The sequence below is a fragment of the Dasypus novemcinctus genome, chromosome X (assembly GCF_030445035.2).
Source record: "Dasypus novemcinctus isolate mDasNov1 chromosome X, mDasNov1.1.hap2, whole genome shotgun sequence".
NCBI classification, from domain to species: Eukaryota; Metazoa; Chordata; class Mammalia; order Cingulata; family Dasypodidae; genus Dasypus; species Dasypus novemcinctus.
The window spans coordinates 2638920-2652009 of record NC_080704.1 but is presented as its reverse complement, the minus strand read 5'-3'; the positions used below and the strand labels follow the sequence as shown (position 1 = coordinate 2652009).

Here is a 13090-nt window from a genome sequence, read left to right as displayed (position 1 = left end):
ATGAGAATGTACTGATAATATCCTGAATCTTCAGGGAAAGAAAGTTTATTGATGAAATCCATTCTCCTATGGAATCTCATGGCCTCTATACTTGATGAGATTAACACAAAGTTCCAAATGAAGCCCTTCCCAAGCCTTCACATAAAAACACACATGCTCTGTATGCCTGACCTTAAATGGGAAACTAATAAATGAGGAAAAGCTGTCCTTTATCGCAGGGAGGAAAGTATGCTTTCAATGAATCCCTCAGTGTTGGAAAGTGTATGAGATTTTCTGTCACAAAGTAGCTTTACTGTGTAGTTAAACCAAGCTCTAGCATTGAAGTAATTGAACACCTTGTATAGACTAACCAGTTAACAAATCTATGACATTCATACCCACGAAACCCACAAGGCGGCAGGGGAGTATCTGGATGTGGGGGAGAATCTGAACGTGGGAAGTATCTGAATGTGGGGAGTATCTGAAACTAAGTGGGGGGCACCTGGAATCAGGGAGTATCTGGATGTGGAGGGTATCTGAATGTGGGGATTATCTGGGTGTGGGTGCATCTGGATACAAGGGAGTATCTGAATGTGGGGGCAGCTGGATGCCAGGGAGTATCTGGATGTGGGAAGTACTGGAATGTGGGGTCATTTGGAAGCAGGGAGTATCTGGAAGTGAGGAGTATCTGAATGTGGGGGAATCTGGATTCAGGGAGTATCTGGATGTGGAGGGTATCTGAATGTGGGGAGTATCTGGGTGTGGGGAGTATCTCAATGTGGGTACATCTGGATGCAGGTAAGTATCTGAATGTGGGTGCATCGAGATGTAGGGAAGTATCTGAAAGTGGGGGCGTCTGGATGTAGGGAGTATCTGATGTGAGGGCATCTGGATGCAGGGAGTATCTGATGTGGGGGCATCTGGATGCAGGGAGTATCTGTCACCAATGTGGCAGGGCAAGTGGAAGGAACAGGAGAGCCTGAGGGATAGAGAGTTAGCACTCAGCTCGATATTTCCCCTGAAAATCTATCTATGAAGGGAGGATGGAATCCACCCCACCCTGTCTACAGTGTTCTTTAAATCAGTTCAGTAAAAAGCGCTTGGTTTCCCATTTTTGTTTTATTCATCCGGTCTGAAAAACCTCACCACATTAAAAAAACCACGGAGGAAACCAACCAAAGGCTTACCTTACTTTATAAAAAGGTCAATCATGCAGACATTTCAGACGTGTTCAGTATCGAAGTAATTTGCAGATGGCCCCAGGTAGAAGGATCGACTGGGGCGTTATTTGAACCATTCTGGACTTTATCAAGATCAGGCTCTCCCATCCCAGGGAAAACCCCCAAGGGTCTTGGAGAATGAGCCCAAGTCCCCTTCAGATGCAAAATTCATCTCCAGTAAATCTCCTCAGCTCTGCCCAGGATCAGGCAAAGCAGAGGTCAAGGGTAAAACCAAACAATCCAATCTGAGCAGGTGCGGCAGGGAGAGGCTTGCTCTGCCCTTGAGGCGGTGGGGACAAGCAGAAGGCAAGTTTTCCCATCTCGTTGTGCAGTCTGTGTCCTGTTTGTGCGCAGGTTTCTATTTTTCTAGAAGAGTACATTGAACTGCCAGAACAAAAGGCAAGACAAGACTTTGAAAATGATTCTCAGATCCCCAAACCCACAAGCATATTTGCTTCTTAAGGCACAGAAGTGGGGGAATTTATTACTGTATTGGATAAATGGCCTCAAAGCTCATTGATGCGGAAAGCAGAAACTCAAATGTAACAGGTTTAAAAATACAGTTCAGTGCATTTCACTGCATTGATGCAACTGCAGCTTACAAAAAGAGGACACTTCAGATAAAGTAGAAAGAAGGCATTTACGACTAGCAAGTTCTCCGAGACAGTAAAAATCTATGTAAAATTTACCAAATCACAGAATAAAATCTTTTCTAAATGAGGATGCATGGCTTACATTTATTTACTGTGATTCAGAAGTGAAGGCTGCACAGCTCATTAAAGTATTAGAGGTTCATTTTGCTTTCAACTCTTAAAAGAAGTTTCTTAAATTCTTAAAACTAGACATTTTGGAGGGAAGAGGGAGGATTTGGATGAGAGAAAGGATGTCCAAAATATTTTCCTCCCAAATAGGCAGATAGAAAAAGTTGGAAAAGGCCAATTCTTCTTTAATATAATAGATGAGGGACCCCCATATCAAGCCCAAAATAACGCTTCCATAACTTGAGTTTTTTTTTTTAAATTTGAAATAAAGCTATATTATTAAAAGACCATTCTGATGGCCAATGGAAAGTTGAACATCTTCAAGGGCTGTGTATGGGCAGAGAAAACCTGTCATGCTTAAAGGCAAGAGCTAATTTTAAACGTCTTTCCCTGATTTGAAAAAGCAGTAAGCTAGACACTAACTTTCGTAAAGTCTCCATTTTTAGAATTCAAAATATTTTAAAATTTCATTAAAAATCTGGCTCCGTTCAATAGCTGTCAAGTAAACGTTGCCTCTCTGCAAAACAGGTGTTTCCTGGAACGCACATACACACATACATAGATACACATGCAGGTACAGACATAACACCCACGCATGCATATGTATCGACACTCATCTGTATATACACACATAGCCAAACACATATTCTCACACCTAAACATACACACATCGATACACACCCATATATACACACAAACATACCCACATAAATACACATATGCATATATATGCAAACATTTTTCCCTTGCCATTTTTAAAAATGGCCCTAACTGCAGAACGCCTGCCTTTATTAGAAGTTTAAATGTTCTCCCTGTGACCAGTTTCTCTACCTGGTTGGGACGGGGAAGTTTTAAACATGACAAGGAACGTTCAGCAAGCAACTGTAATTCACAAGTGTCCGTTTTCATCCTCTTTGCACGTCGGCAAGCTGCCAACCTTTCTGGTGGAGCAGCAACGGGGGCATCTCGGAAAATTATCTGAATAACCAGTGAATGTGGGACTCAAACATAATGAGGTCTCAAGGGAAGCCCCAGATGCTGAGTATTTTAACCCATTATCTCCTGCATGAATCTCCTAGAAAGCAGGGAGACTACAGGGCACACTTCGAAAGCATTCCAACAGGCTTTGAGGATCTGGGCAGGGAGGTGGTATGGTTGGAAAAAATAACAGCAAAACCTCCTGGGTGAGCTCCCCCGTGCCCCCCGTGTGCCCCTCTTACCGTGCGGCTCAGCTTTGGTGCTGGGATGGTTTTCCACGTTGCCTTCTTCACCTGCTGAGAGCAAGAAGAGAAGACCCAAAGACTCTGAATACGAGAGAAGGCACACACCGCGAGATGCATTTTAAATCACAGTCGGCGGCTGTGTTTTAAAGCTGCTCTTTTTCTGGCCAAGACGACTCAAAACCCAAACCCCAAACTGAACGACATCAGGTCTCGGTCGGCCGCCCCGTGAACGAGCACTTGGCTGTATTTTTCTTTAGGCACGCAGGCTGGCATTCCCTGAGCAGAACGCAAACGGTTTTCTCTTTCTCCACGGGAGCGGTCGCGTTCTTCTCCGTAAATACCTTAGGACGAGTGTACGCAAAACCCCTTTGTCAGAGATGTACAGATCCATGAAAATTACATCTTTTTCTCTAACTGTGCCCCAGACCTGTTAGGCATTGAATCATCCCCCCATCCTCCCAAAAAGACACACTCAAGTTCCAACTCCCCAGTCCCGGAATTGCGACGTTCTTCGCAAACCAGGTCTTTGAATATGTGATGAGTTACCATGAACCAAACTGCAGTAGGGTTGGGTCAGATCCAATCTGACGGGTGACCTTCTGAGCTGGGAAGAATTGGACAGGGGATGGAGAGACACAGGGGAGACGGCAGGCTGGGGGACGGAGGCAGAGCCTGCCCTCCAGAATGAGGTTTCTGTGGTGTCAAGCCTCCTATGTCGTGTTTGTTGGTTATGGCATCCCAGGAAACTGCGATTCCTACCCAAAATAAGGATACGCTCAGCAGATCAGTAAGTCTTGTGCATCTGGGAAAGGAGACTTTCCCCCCTAGGACTCCAATCACCATTCTCAGGTTGAAGCCATCTCCCCATTCCACCACCACCCCATCCACACTTGCTTCTACATTTTTCACCCTGGCCCCAAAACAGAAACAAAAAAAACCTTCACACACACACTCCCCCCCCCCCCCCCCCCCCGCCAATGTTCTCCGGTCTTGCGTCTCTTCTAGTGGGAGGCATAGAATCCAAAATGCATACAAGACGTACAGATAAAATATTTATTTCGTTCCTGCTTTGTCACTAACGAAATCATACGCTACTTGCTTTCGACATCAAAGAAGCCAGAACAAGTTCATTCGGTCTGTGACGATTCGTTTTCCAGTCACGCATCGTTAATGGTTGTCACACCACATACCTTAAGGAACAAACGCGTACACTCTATCGACACAACTTTTAATGAAGAGCATAGAAACATTGATCACAATTGGCGTTAAACAAATTTGGTGATCAGTAACTCCCCCCTCGATCCCCATAGAGTGTGAGAAATTGTAAGGTAAAAAAAAAAAAAAAAAAAAAAAAAATCCCAAAGAGAAGAGTTCAAAGGGATCTATGGATTCCGAGGTCATGTCTTTGGTTAACTCAGCGGGCGGTCAGTTCAAAACGGGCAGTTAGAATAAACAGTAATGGAGCAAAATGGTAAGTTTGCCTTGATTTCGTGTCATGGAAATTTCCTTCTAGGATCAAATGTGAATGGCTCAAAGGTCAACACACTCAGCCTGGGTTGTGAAAAGCAAAAATCTGGCTGCCCTTAGGAAAAAAAAGTCCACTGAAACAAGAAATGACCATGAAACCAGATCCAATTTGTTATTCTAACAAATAAAAATCGCCTTGAGTTCTATGAACACTGAGTGGCAATCCTGGGAGAGGGCGGCGTTAGCAAGCTGTGTTTTACCGTGGAGTCACCAACCCCCCATTTGAGGGGACGCTATTGAAGGCACAGGGTTCAGCGGTGGCCACCCAGGATGGGCCTGGTGAAGGGTTGCTGAAAGTGGACGCCATGTCTACGCTCCTGCATGTGAAGAAATGATTCCCACCAAAGTCACCAAGGGATGGAAGGAGAGTTGTGACTCTTGGGTGCTATTAAAATGGGGTGCCACCTCCAGGAGGTCAATCCTTTGAAGGAGTCCGGTCCGTGGTCTCTTGGAGCAAAGCTTACTGGGGCCATATTGGGATTGGAGTGTCTTAGCTGCACACACCAAAGGGAAGGTACAGGCAGGAGCTGGGCAGGTTGGGGATTCCCATCTCTTGGTGGCCCTCTGAAGCTCCTTGGGTGGCACCCTGCTGTCCCCAACACAGAGGACCCTTCCGGCATACAGAGTTGACGCATCGTCCATTCAACCTGCTGGGTCTTTCCCCATCCGACCGCATCCAACTTCAGACTCAAGTTAAAAAATTCATGGTGCTTTTCTTTTAGGCTAGTAGTCACTTGTAACTATTCAGGACCATTGAACCAAGCCATCACGGCTTGGACCAGTCCCCATGCTCAGGGAAAAGAGAAAAGACATGTGTCGGGGAGCCAACTTTTAGATCAAGCACAAGCCACGAACTGCTCAGCCGTGGATGGTCCTAGAGCCATCTCGAGACTCTCTTGCAGTCCACAGATTTTCATTTCAGACTTTATCCCGTGTCTGCTGAGGGGGTGACTCCCGTCTCAGAACTGAGAAACTTCTGAGGTATCCTTCAAAGATCTAGAGAATTCTAAAGGGGATTGCTGTGGGCTGACCAGAGCCCACGGGGACAGGGTTTGGCCATAGAGTGGTCAACCCACTTCACACTTGACCCACCCCAAAGCTGCACCTCCGTCACAGCTTCCTCCCCGGGAAGGGAATTTATCCTTAATTCCACCACGTGGCTGAAGTGAGAAAGGCGATTTCTACGCCCAAGGATGAGAAGGCAGGATTAATAAAGGAAGGGATACCCACTATCAATTAGAAATCGAAAGGAATATTCGGGGTGTCAGTTAAAAGACGAGCACCCCGAGCTTGAAGGCTCAGCTGTAAATAAGATCGGCCATCAACACCTTCTCAAGCGCCCTTCAACATCTGACATCACTAAGATTTCCAGGTCATTCCTAAAGAGAGGGATTTTGCTGTTGTTTCTAGGATCAGCTTCAAGGAGAGTAGAGTGGTAAAGGTGCAATACAAATTTCAGGATTAAGAAATTCGAGGATTTTGTGTGAGCTATGCATCTTAATAAAAATAAAAAAAAAATTGCATTAAAAACATAAATCCGAGGAATGAAAATTCCATCCCTCTCCTCAAAGGGCAAGTCCTGACGGCCACCTCAGCTTTGGGCAGGTCACGGCAGGGAAGATGGCGGCCGTGCCAGTCCCCATCGGTGGAGGTGGACCTGGCGTTGATGAGTTTCATCGACACCCAGAAGTTTTTCCACGTGTTTCTTCTTCTTCGATATAAGTTTAAAGGAAAATATCTGATTGTCTCTTCACTTTCTGAAGCCAACTATGCAATAATATAACACACTAGCGTAAGCTCTGGATTAAGAAGGGAGAAAACACTCAGAATGCAAAGGTGGGCAACCTGCTCTCTGAGAGCCATGTCAATATTGGAATTTTCTAGGACAGGGGAAGAGAATGGCAAACACAAAGCTTGGCCCTAGGGCTGAGGACGCGGGGACTTAAGAGACAAACAGCGCTCCGTCAGATGAATCTTGAGGTCTGCGCAGGTTCTTGGTATCGTCCCTAGATATTCGACTCACCTGAAAAGGAAGGATGAAAAAGAAAAAAAGAAAAAGTAAACTTCTGATAGATTGGCTTCAGGTCTTTGCAGGGCGCCGGGCGGCAGCAGCGAGCAGGGGGGATTAGAAAGCGAGTCTTTGGCCTTAGAAGCGAAGTGGTAGGGGATTAATGACCGGCAGAACAAGTGAAACAGGCATCAGAAGTTATGGGTGGAATCGAAATTAGGAAGGGAGGGAGGGGGGCGAGAGAGAGGGAGAAGGAGGGAGGGAGGGAGGGAGGGAGGAAGGAGGGGAGGAGAGGGGGAGGGAAGGAAGTGGGAAGGAAGGAAGGAAGGAAGGAAGGAAGGAAGGAAGGAAGGAAGGAAGGAAGGAAGGAAGGAAGGAAGGAAGGAAGGAAGGAAGGAAGGAAGGAAGGAAGGAAGGAAGGAAGGAAGGAAGGAAGGAAGGAAGGAAGGAAGGAAGGAAGGAAGGAGAGGGGGAGAGAAGGAAGGAAGTGGGAAGGAAGGTGAGGTAGGAAGGAAGGAGAGGAAGAGGGAAGGAGGGAAGGAAGAAAAGGAAGGAAAGAAGGAAGGGAGGGAGGGAAGGAGGGAGGAAGGGAGAGGAAAGGAGGGCAGTCAGTAGCTCTTTTCACTGAAGCATCAAGAAAACTGCTCACGAAGCAGAGGGCACTGAGAAGCACCAGCAGAAGGCTTGCGAGCAACAACAATCTGGCGTCACAGATGCAGAAGGACAGACTTTTTAACGTCAAGAGGCAACAGCCAAAAGCTGGGCTCTGCGGGGACAGGGTCAGCTACACCTTGTTAGTGTCTTAGATACACGAAGCGAAGACAACCAAAGGCGAGGACTTTAACAGAGACGGCTGCAACGGGCCAACGAGGATCAATGGCATCAAACCAGGTTAAACAAGAACAGATTCCAATTTTCACAAGGGCAGGTCTCCCAAATTTTCAAAAGAGAATACCGAAAATCTTTTAAATATATGTATATTGAGACTGACAATATTTGATCGATTTTTCCCGGTGTCTGCTTCCACTGACTTTCTCGAGACCAATTTGTTACGGATGTGACAAATTTGCACACAACGACACAATTCCAGAAAATTCAACTTCTATACACATGAGCCCTATAGAATAGCAAATTCTGGAAACTTTCCCCAAGCCAGTGGACTAAGGCATGCACTAGCCTTCTTAGGAAATCTCCAAACTCATAATGACTGATTTGATTTGCGGGTCTTAAAATCACCATTCCAGAAATAAAATCTGCCAACCCAACCCACATAGATCCTGCAAGTTCTAACATCTTCCTGTGTCCAATACCTTAAACCAATATGTCAATTCTATGTCTGAGAACAAAAATAAGTAACTGAGACACACATTAAATTTATTTTATAATATAGATGTAAAGACTGCACTGCATGTCAATGCCATCACAATGATACAATACTGAATTAGTTTCTTGGTTTTTCTATTAAAACAGTTCCAAGTTTTCTTTCATTGTTCTCTCCGGGCACTTTATCGCTGGAGATAAAAGTCAAGTCATTTGTACCTGCTTGACTTCCTTCCTTACGGTTTATTTATTCCCTTTGCTTTGCTCACCTACATATGCTTGAGATTACAAAACCCTTGGAAAACCACACAGCAAAAGAAGATTTAAAATTGTGCTTTATGCTAATTTAGCCTAAGAAGAATAACAGACTGTAGGAAAGGTGGAAGGGAAATTGGACAAAACCTCTCAGAAGTATACATCGAACCCTGAACTGCTCGGAATCCATTTTTCAGAAAGAAAAATCAGGCAAAAATTCCTAGTTAGGGAGAGCCTGCTGTTGGCATGCCCTAACACCCAGCCATGGAGAGAACGCTTCAGCCAAAGAGAAAGACCCAAGGGGAATGGCACGGAGTGGGAAACACTTTGCCTTGCTTTTCCAAATTCCACCTCCCAATTTTTGCCCAAGCCAAGACTCCTTAGATTCTTGCAGGCTTCCCCAAACAGATGCTGTGTCTTGGGATATGACTATGCAGGAGCTCGATGAGATCCCAAAGGCCAACATGTCCCATTCACAAGGGAACAGAAATGCTTTGCAGCTGGAGAATCCAATTTGAGTGTACCCAAAGATCTTAAAAACATAATGGCGCCAAGACATCTTTGTTTAACGCTAAAGCATTCAACACCGTCTGGAATTCTAAAGAGCACTAGAGAATTACAAATAAAACATCACACGTCCTCCGCAGAGGGCAGATCTTACTTGTCTCTCAGCTGAGGATTAGACTCTGCCCTGACACACTTCAGAAAGGGGGGGAGGGGGAAAAGCAACCGAGAAGGGGAAAAAAAAAGACGTATTTCCACTGACTCCCTCTTCATTTAACTTCCCAGTTATTTCTAGCAGAAGCAAGCAAAGAGGTTTCCTGTTTCTTCCGCCTGAGTTCTAGTTGCAGGCTTTTTATAAGCACTTCTTTGAACTTGATCATCTCTCCTTTTGGAAACAACTCAGCGCTCCCCGTTTGATCAACCAGTTTCCTAAACTGGAAGCCACCAGATCACACGTGAGAAGTCAAGTGCAATCCGCGGCATTATCCCCTCACTCTGCTTGCAGAAAGCCCCACAGCAAGAAGGCGGCTAGAGAAAACAGCACCTGTAGATATCGGAACCCAAAAACTGTCTATGACTCTGAACCTGAGACTGTAAATCATCACCGTGGATGTAAAAAAAGCTGGGACGTGGCTCTTTTCACCGCCCCCAGCAGCTGTCCAGAGGGTCGGCGTTTTTCAGTAGAACCCTCGGCAAGCAGAGCTGTAGGCACAATAGGGTCAACGACGAGGGTCGAGGTTTGTTGGGATCCAAAAAAGCCAAACCAGATCCCCAAACCATCTGTGGTGGAAAGAGTGGGTGCAACGCCTACATAGAACAGTCCAGAGACGCACGAAAAATCAACCGAGTTCAAGATACACTCGTTTACTTTAGGGTGGATGCAAAATTATGCAGGGGCTCTTTATACAGGACTATGAGTTCACAAAATGCTCATGGTAGAGTTTGAATCGCTGTGGGGCTAACCATGGCATCCTCTGCATGACCCCCAAGTTTTATATCCTGTCCAAGGACCTTCCAGGCACATGTTGGCACTGGGTCTGGGGGAAAGGGTAACAATCAGCTGTGTTTGATTTTAATTTCCCTGGGCAAAGAAAACAGCACGGTCACCCTATGGCTAACACCCCCAAATTCTGAGGATGACGATGACGTGACTTTCTACAAAGAGGGTGTTTCTTAGGCACTCTGTCTCTGCCAAATGGCTGACCATCTTTAACGCTCACGCAAAACTCCACGACAGACATATATTAATCCCCCTACTTCAGAAACGTCAAACCCAAGGACTGGGGTAGATGGTAAAGTGGCTAAAAACGGGGCGAGGCTGGGATTCGAACCTGGGAAGTCGGATTTCATCAGCTGTTGCCACCTTAAACTTGTTGTATGCCCATGTGAGTCACTGATTTTTATTTTTATTTTTAAGAAAGCCCATGCTTTTCAAATCAGCAATTCCCAAAGGAAGGGGTACAGCGCGGAGAAGCTTACCGTTTTCTTTGAAGCACAGCTTCTTCTTTTGGTAAGCAATGAAGCTGGAGATGGCTCCAGCCACCGCCACGACCACGGTGCCAACAATTCCGGGAATCACGGCAGGGGAGGCGGCTTTGGGGAGAAGCACAAGACACAGTGATTGGCAAGCGTTATACAGCCCAGACCAAGGGCAGGCAGATGCTGGCGGAGACCTCAGTCGTGAGAGAACTAGAAAGGGCTGAGCCAATGGCTGACTAAAGGAAGGTCCCTGTGAACTGCAAAATACAAACAAAAAAGAAGAAAAGAAGGAGAGAACTTCCGTTAGGCATGAATGACGGTCCGTGGATGAGATGACTGCACTTGCAGGAGGACAGACCAGGTGCAAAGAAAGGCGGCTGGGAAACTGGAGACACTCTGCAGAACAAAGACTGAAGATAAAGAAAGAGGAGGAAACAGAAGGCACTCAGAATGAACGCAGGGCTGGCAGGGTGCAGGAGACAAGGAAAGCTGCAAGGGCAGAGCTGGGCGGTTGGAGAGGAGCAGTGGCTGGCATCCAAGGAAGCCAGTAGTCATTTATCCAGTTATCACCAGTTGTATGTTTGGTTGAGCACGACACAGAACACGCCTTTGGGGAGAGAGAGCTTTGGGCGTGAACACAAGCCTTTCCAATTTACCTCCCTTAAAATATATACACAATGTCAGCAAGAATGTTTGAGATGCCATATGAAACAGGAGGATGTTGGCAAATTCCCTACGAAACTTGAACAATCAGAAACCAAAAGAGAGGAAAGGTGGGGAGCGGGGGGCTGCAGCTATGACTTTCTCTCCAGCTGCTTCTCAGATGGCCCCGGAAGTTCCAGGGGTCAAATTGGGGGTCTCCAGGCCCCCCAAACTCACGGGGGGGGGGGGGTCGGTGGAGCCCCAGTTCCTGAGCTGGTGCTGTTTCTAATCCCAGCCTTCAAATGCTTCCTCATTTCACTCTCTCACCCTGGAAGATCGCTCTGCTGACCACCTAAATCCGATTCTGGGTGGGGGGCTTAACTGGTTTCCAGTGGGATGGGAAATCTTGCCTTGCCAAGCCCTGCGCTCAGAGCAGATCTTTATCCTGCAGGGAGAGGCTTTCTCTGTAACAATATTTTGGCAGTGCCCAATTAACTCGCAGCCTTTGCTTTTTCTGGGAAAGAGTCTTAGTCTGGAAGCAGCGACATCGTAAGCATCTTAAGCATTCAGACTCCCGGCTGGCTCTTCCTCTCCTTTTTAAAAAATCTGAGCGACAACCTGCTAATTATCGGCATCTTATTTACAACGATGGGCAATTCCACCCACTGTCAGTGATTATCAAACTATTTTTATCTGTCCCTGTGTCTATAGCATTTTCTTAGACATAATAAGCATTGAAAAGTTCTGTTGCGTGGATCAATGAGAGGCAATGTACATGGACTTGTTTTCCTCAATTTTTTGTATGAGAACAATCTGCTCTATGATCTATAATGAAGGGAAAAATCCCCAAAGCACAGGGAAGCTTGCACTGCTTCCTTCCAACAGTGACAGTCCATTTTCGTAGAAAATGAAGACATTCACAATTTAGAGTGCTTTGGAGGGTTTTCTCCAAATACAACAATCTCAGCAGCCCTTGAAGAAGTGGAAAAAAATAATTTTCTGGGTTGCATCTGATTCTCAACATTGACTGTTGGTGATTGGGTTCGCCCTTTGGCCAGGGATTTGTCATTCCATATTAATGACATTTAATTAATGCAATTGTATTATGATTAATAATTATTATTATTAGCATATACATCAATATGTATTAAAGTAAAGCAGGCCCACAGTCATGGGAAAATTCTTCAAGCTTACCCACCCTTCCTGATAAAGACATACACCAAACATTCCCTATAAACGAGAAGCCCAAGACTCAAGGTTGGAAACAAATTGTGCTAGACATGGATTTTCCTATCGTATTTTCTTCTAAATGATCTTCCCATCCTGGGTGACAGCTATAAGCAAATAATTACCTTTGCAAGGACAAGTTAAAAACCAAAAAGTGCATCCTTGTCCTTAAAAACTGTGAATCTGATGCTCACTGTCACTACTAAAAGTTTTAGCAACAGTGATTAGGCCAGATGAAGAAATAAAATGCACCCAAATAGGAAAGAAAGAAGTGTAAGTTTCACTATCCACTGATGATATGATCCTATATCGGGAATATCCTGAAAAATCCACAACGAAGGTACTAGAGCTCCTAGAGGTATTCAGCAAAGTGGTGGGATACAAGATTAAGATGCAAACATCAATAGCATTTCTATACTATTTCTATATCAGAAAAAAAATCCATTTTATGATAGCAACTAAAAGGATCAAATATGTAGGGGAAAAAAACTTAACCAAGGACATAAAGAACCTGTATTCAGAAAATTAGAAAACATTGCTCGAAGAGACCAAAGACTTAAAATAAATGGAAGGACATTCCATGTTCATGGATTGGAAGACTAAATATAAATCACATGTCAATTCTACCCAAACTGAATTACAGAATCAATGCAACTGCAATAAAAATCCCAACAGCCTTTTTTTGCAGAAATGGAAAAGCCAATTATCAAATTTATTATGGAACGTTAAGGAGCCCCAAATATAATAGTAAAAAAATTCATTAAAAAGAAGGAAGTTGGAAGACTCTCATTTCCTGACTTTAACGTATACTATTTAGCTATGGTAGTCCAAAGAGCATGGTACTGGCGTAAAGGCAGACACATTGACCGATGGAACTGAATTGAGAACTGAGAAATAGACTCTCACATCTATGGCCAAATGATTTTTGACATGGTGGACAAGTCC

General features: G+C 45.0%; 1 protein-coding gene across 6 annotated transcripts in view; it reads right to left on the bottom strand.

Annotated features, from left to right (window-relative positions):
- Nucleotides 1-1079: 1079 nt before the first annotated feature.
- Nucleotides 1080-13090, bottom strand: part of LOC101436077 (CD99 molecule (Xg blood group)) — a 46116-nt gene continuing 34105 nt past the window's right edge. For 2 of the 6 annotated variants that reach the window (XM_058291316.2, XM_058291313.2), the window contains 3 exons: nt 10277-10390; nt 3181-3231; nt 1080-1583 (listed from right to left, as the gene is read on the bottom strand). In XM_058291316.2, the coding sequence (XP_058147299.1) occupies nt 1558-1583; nt 3181-3231; nt 10277-10390 (191 nt within the window). In that variant the 3' untranslated portion in view covers nt 1080-1557. Of the gene's footprint in view, nt 1584-3180; nt 3235-4222; nt 6734-10276; nt 10391-13090 lie in introns of those variants that run through there. The other 4 variants (XM_058291318.2, XM_058291317.2, XM_058291314.2 and 1 more) reach the window with 3 other exon arrangements.